Consider the following 6,286-nt stretch of genomic DNA (forward strand, 5'->3'; position numbering starts at 1 on the left):
TAAAAGTTTGATTTAATCTTTAAATGTTGTTTTGTGATTCATTTTCCATGAGTAGAGAATGAGAACGATTTGATTAAAAATATGATAAAAGTCTTTCCGACAGTGACAGGAAGACCTTGTCCAGAGTGGACAGCCACTCCTCTCGGGCCACTATACTTCATGTTCTAGATGTTTTTTCTGTTCTAACACACCTGAATTGAATTTGGTAATTAACAGGATTTTTAGTTAATTGAACCATTGAATCAGGTGTGTTGCAGCGGGGAAACAAGTAAAACATGCAAGATAGTGGTCCTCGAACACCAGGAACAGATGCCCCCCGCTTTAGATAAATCTCGTTATTAGTACTTTAACACAGTACCTACTTATCCATCCATCCATCCATTACTTTTTACCCGCTTCTTCCATTTTGGGTCACGGGGGTCGCCGGTGCCCATGTCCAGCGATCACTGTGTGAGGGGCGGGGTACACCCTGGACAGGTCTCCAGTCCATCACAGGGACACATAGAGACAAACGAGACAAACAACCATTCACTCTCTCACTCACACCTAGGGACAATTTAGAGTTACCAGTCAGTCTAACATGCATGTTTTTGGTCTGTGGGAGGAAACTGGAGCACCCAGAGAAAACCCACGCATTCACGGAGAGAACATGCAAACTCCACCCAGAAGGGCACCCGGACTGGGATTTGGGCCAGGGACCTGCTCACTGGTAGGCAGCAGCTCTACCAGTTGTGCCACCGTGCTTCCCAGTACCTATTTAGGTTTTCACAGTTTTGTGGTGGTTTACATTGGGGTGCACTGATAAATCGGCTGCCCGATTTATCGGCCCCAATTTCCTTAATTTTGGGAAATCGGACGATATTTGCACGAGAAACCGATTTTACAGGTTTTTTTGTTTTTCAAACTTAGTTTTAACAACAATTGTCTGAACTTCCTTTATATTTCAGAGCACTACCTCATGGTCAGTTAAAACAAGTTTGTATTGTTCAAGGATTTTGATCAAGGGTGTGTTTTTCAACAAAATAAGATTGAAAATTTGAAGGTGCATTGTGACCTTATAACACCTGACAGTGTCGCCTATAAAACAAAATCAGGTCAGACTTTGTGCACCTCTAGTTTGCTTTATCTAGCCCAGATTTTTAAGATATTCATTCATTCAGCCTTTATTTATACTGAGTCACGAGGACTCATTTACAAGAGGGACCTGTTTGAAACAAAGAACACAGATGAGGTACAGACAACAAAATAGACAATCATATAAAATGAAAAGTAAATTAAAGAAAGTATATAAAAATGAAACAGTACAAGCTGTATTATAAAACTATACAAGAGAAGTCATAAGTCCTGTCTTGGTGACATTCAGGAAATAACTTCCTTTTCTGAATTAAGAAGGCCTGCAGCATGTACTAGTTGAATACATTTGAATAAATAATTAAATAAATAAATCTTAAACGTTAGCGGACACTAACCGGAAGTAGTTTACAGCACTCCCGGAAGTTGCTTTGTTGATCATTGGATACTATTTTCTGTCGCGTTGTTGAACTGTGCATTTCCCGTTCTTTCCTTTTTTATTTTGACAACTAATTTGTCTGATAATTACGTGTAACGCATATATATTACCTATAGTGAACTGGAAGGTTTCTAAAGTATTTGAATCGCTGTCTTGTTGACTCGAGGCTGGACTAGCCTCGTTAGCCTAGCATTCTGAGTCGTACTAACTAGCGCCGTCTTTTTGTGTTCGGCTTCACTTCAGCAGGCTTAAAAACAGCTTTTCAGCCACTTCAAAGTCTAACGAGAATAGACTTCTGAGAAACATGGCAGTAGTCAACGAAGGCATGCTGAAGAAAATGCTAAAGGTAAAACTAGTTCTTTTCTGGTCGTCGTAGTTTAGCTATGTTATCCGATAGGTTCTAGGTTAGCATTTCCTCATTAGCTGTTCGAAGAAACAGCTTTTTAAAGATATTCCACAGAGGTTTGATTATTAAACTTTCGAATTTGCTGTAGAGGCTTAATTATAGGATATTTTAATGAGATACCCGAAACTAAATTCTGTGTTATTTAAAAAGCCGACGTCACATTGTTTTAAAGCTTATGTCACACCCATATCTGTGTACTGTACTTATGATTCCATAATAATGAATGACAGTACTGTTTATTTTTGCCTCATTGTTTTTCATTTTGGGAAACTTTACAGATATAGACCTCATATTTCATATGCCAAAATGTACTATTACTGAACATGACATGCATAACAGTGCAGTTATTTATTTTTGGGGGCTTTAATTATAACAAAAGTGTTGTCTCGCTTCAATTATATTAACATGTTTTTATCTCTACTTCTTTCATTTGTGTCGTCTAGCAATACAAATATAGAGATTTGACTGTTCGAGAATTAACTAATGTCATCTCCCAATACAAGGATCTGAAACCTGTTATGGATGCTTATGGTAAACTGAATCACACCAGCTCTTGTGGTTTTTAACATTTTTTTTACTTTGTTTACCCATTAATGGTAAAATGCACTTTTTGTGTTACAGTCTTTAACGATGGCTCTTCGAGAGACTTGATGAGTTTGACAGGGACTGTCCCTGTGAGCTACAGAGGTAACAATGATTTAAAACATAATAATAGCTATTCATAAGTACTGGTACTGCTTCAATTTTTATATACTCCTTTCACTTCAGCAAATTAATTGTGTAAAAAAAGTATGATTGAAGGGAGAGACTGCAACATGACTTTACGTACAGTTTACATAACATTAACGTTACACTTACAGGACAACAAAAAAGCAATCCAATGAAGTCCTAAAACTAATAAAACTCAGTATTTTCCCTGGATTACTTGCCTTGGCGCTCATCTCATTTTTTATCGATGGCGGGGGGAGATGGAGACACGTCTTGTTGCGCGCTGGCCCACGCATGCATGGAAAGAACATGCAAACCACACCCGGAAAGGTCCTGGGTCGGGATTTGCGCCGGCAACCTTCTTGCTGAGAAGCGACAGCTCTACCAACGGTGCCACCCACAACTTAATTTTTTTTATTTATTATAATTTAAATAGGTTTACTTTTAATATTCAATTGGCATTGGATTTTTTATTAACTTGTTAGGAATGTTAGCATGATGCAACATGACTATTGTAAAGATAAATTAAGGTCCTAGTACAGTAATTACTGATCCAGCTTGGAGAGGAAATGAGCAAAGTATGTTGTTCCCCTCCAAGCTAAAAAAAAAAAAAAAAGTTACTCTTGCTCATTTGTCTTTTGAGCCAGTCATCAAAGCAGTGGTTTAGATAACTGGTTTCATTTGATTTGGAGACCAACACTATGGCACCATGTGATTTGTTACAGCATTTTGTTTTTTTGGTTATTTTTAATAAAGAAATAACTCATTTGCTCTGCATTTTATCAACATGTTCCTTGTGCATTTAATCACAACTCCTAAAAATGTCTGACTATAACATACCACTTGTCAAGTGAGACGATTAAAAAAAGTCATACAGGACTGTGTGTATGTTTTGTAGGTAATGTCTACAACATCCCAGTGTGTTTGTGGCTGCTGGACACATACCCCTACAACCCTCCTATATGTTTTGTTAAACCAACCAGTACCATGATGATTAAAACTGGCAAGCACATTGATGCTAATGGCAAAATTTATTTGCCTTACCTACATGAGTGGAAACATGTAAGTATGGAAGATCTGTTAGTTTCAGGTATTTTCATAGTTTTTTTTTTTTTTTTTTTTAAGCTATGTCTGCATAGATCACAATTGATACTTGGTAGTAGCATACAACTGAGGATTTTATTCCGAAATAATTTAGTGTCACAGAAAACCTGTTTTTAATTTATGTTAATTTCTGCTGTTTAATTAATCTAAACTGTTTTTAGCACAGCATCAAAGCTGTCTTACAGATCCACAGAGTCACCGTTTATTCATGGCCTTATTTGTTTAGAACCTAATTGTTCATTTCTATTTGTCAAAGCAAGTGTTTCAGGTGTGGCATATAAGAACTTAGTACACACGTCCCATAGATGTATTAAAAGTATTAAACTTTTTGAGCATATCAGGCTTTATTTTATTTTTTACTTTGATTCACAACACTATCAGCATAAAAAAATGTACAGAGCTTAAACGCTTGAGTTTGTCTGCACACAGACCTCTTCTACCACACAGTTTACGTATTTTCTAAATAATCCATGTTTAATTCAGGGTAACCAAGACAAACATTGAACATGCAAGTATGTTAAGCTGTACTAATAATTGTTCAGGACACTTATTTGTTTGATTTTGTACTGGATGTATTCTGGGGAACAGAGATCTGTGGTTACTTGAGGTTGTGTTGCTCAGTGCACCTGTTAATATCAGATGCAAATGAACACTGTCGTCTTGAAAAGAGAGAGGGCAACATTCTGTGAGCAGACGGACTCGCTCAGCTCTGGACCCAGTCATCTTACATGAACATAATGTTTTTCTGACTACTAATGGGGACAAAACGGAACTTTGATAAGAATCACAAATATGTCCCAATTGTTCTTGTTATTATTATGTTTGGTCTTTTCTTGATGAGTTTAGTATAATTTGGCCTTTACTGTTTTCTTTACAGCCTCAGTCGGACCTGTATGGCCTGATTCAGGTGATGATCGTTGTGTTTGGAGAGGAGCCCCCGGTGTTTTCCCGCCCTACCACTCAAGGCTCCTTTCCCAACTATCAAGCAGCTGGACCCCCTAATTGTGAGTGAGATGCATTTATTTCTGTAAATATGGTGATTTTAGCGACCAGTGCTTTAATTATAAACTTCAAGATGCAGAGTGCAGGTATTTTAACATATACCAAGACAAAGTATATATAATACTACAGTAGAATGAGACTTGATCAGTTCAGGTCTGTGTTTTGAAAGGCCAAAGATAAATTTTTTACCTCAGTTGTAGAACTCCAGTTGGCTTTCTTTTGTTGTTATATTATGAAAAGTTTAGTTTACAGTTCTGCTACACATAAACTTTATATTTTAAGTGATGCATTAATCTTCTTCAGCACTAGGTGGAGCTGACCTATTAAACTAACAAATCACCAAATCAACAATAAACTTGTGTGTGTTAGACCACTGACAAAAATTGCACATATTTTTAAATATCTGTAAAGATTATTCTGTTTTTTTTTTTTTTTTTTATCTCTCCTAAGCCTCCTATATGCCTGGCATGCCTGCAGTCTCACCCTACGGTCCCAATGCTAACCCTGGGTAAGAGATGTGCCTCACAGTTCTCCACCCTCTCCCTCATCACACACACACAGAAACACACAAATCATTAATAATTTGATGACGTACTGTTTAAAGATTAGAGAAGATATATTCCCAGTGCTCCCTGTTCAAGGAATAAGGAACATTATGGATGTATTTCACAAAAAGTTTATCATCTGTATCTTGAAAGTATCCAGAAATAATGCATGTTTATGCCTTTTGCAAAATGTTTTTCAGAAGTTGGGCAATTTTTTCACATTTTTATTTTCAGAGGTTACCCAGCTTACCAGTACCCAGGAGGAAACGCTTACCCCACCACTGCTGGACCTGGACACTACCCCGCCCAGCCTCCTGTCTCCACTGCAGGTATGCATTAAAATTATATATTTTGCTTTAATTTCTCTCTCATTTGTTCATCTTCCAAGGTTTGCACTGATTAAAATCAAAGCACAATATTTGTTTGAAAAGGGATTTTTGGAACTTTACAAGGTTATGTTTTAAAATATGAGGTTAAGTCTTAGAAAATAATTTTTTTCCAGATGAGTGTAAAAGTCTTCATGGTCTTTATTTACCCTGACTGAAGACTCTTGACCTTTTTACTTTAACTCTTTCACCCTCCGAGTGGCTTCAGTGGCACGCTGGGCTACCAGTCGAAGGCCAGTACTGTAACTAGAGCGGGGCGTATCAAAGGCCAAAGGGTAGGATACTCTCCCCTCCCCCCACAAGCCATGCTTCTGTCCACAAAGACCTGCAGCAGTGAAAAGCTGCTTCTTCACCAGCATGCTGGAGGAATTTTAGTTGACTTCTATATTTAGTAAAGAGAAGGAATAGGTTTGCCTCTGGGCTGGATCAACTCTGACATTTGTGGGGCTGATAAGGTTGCCCTCAGTGCATTTACTCTTAAACTGTGAAGTTGTAGTTTTTAAGTTCAAAAAAGTTCAATCTGGTCCTCTGGACATTCAAAAAAACAAAAGCAAAACAAAGCAAAAAAAAATTCTAGAAACGTTTCGTCTCTCATCCAAGAGACTTCCTCAGTCTGAGGTGCTGT

At 37.6% G+C, this 6,286-nt stretch overlaps 1 protein-coding gene across 1 annotated transcript in view; it reads left to right on the top strand.

Moving 5' to 3' along the window:
• Positions 1–1,717: 1,717 nt before the first annotated feature.
• tsg101a (tumor susceptibility 101a) overlaps positions 1,718–6,286 on the top strand; it is an 8,064-nt gene continuing 3,495 nt past the window's right edge. The window contains exons 1-7 of the mRNA XM_037682726.1: positions 1,718–1,856; positions 2,360–2,447; positions 2,538–2,603; positions 3,523–3,686; positions 4,606–4,732; positions 5,181–5,238; positions 5,510–5,604. Of these exons, the coding sequence (XP_037538654.1) occupies positions 1,815–1,856; positions 2,360–2,447; positions 2,538–2,603; positions 3,523–3,686; positions 4,606–4,732; positions 5,181–5,238; positions 5,510–5,604 (640 nt within the window). The 5' untranslated portion in view covers positions 1,718–1,814. The remainder of the gene's footprint in view (positions 1,857–2,359; positions 2,448–2,537; positions 2,604–3,522; positions 3,687–4,605; positions 4,733–5,180; positions 5,239–5,509; positions 5,605–6,286) is intronic.

Source organism: Nematolebias whitei, chromosome 10, assembly GCF_014905685.2.
Source record: "Nematolebias whitei isolate Nwh7 chromosome 10, NemWhi1, whole genome shotgun sequence".
NCBI classification, from domain to species: domain Eukaryota; kingdom Metazoa; phylum Chordata; class Actinopteri; order Cyprinodontiformes; family Rivulidae; genus Nematolebias; species Nematolebias whitei.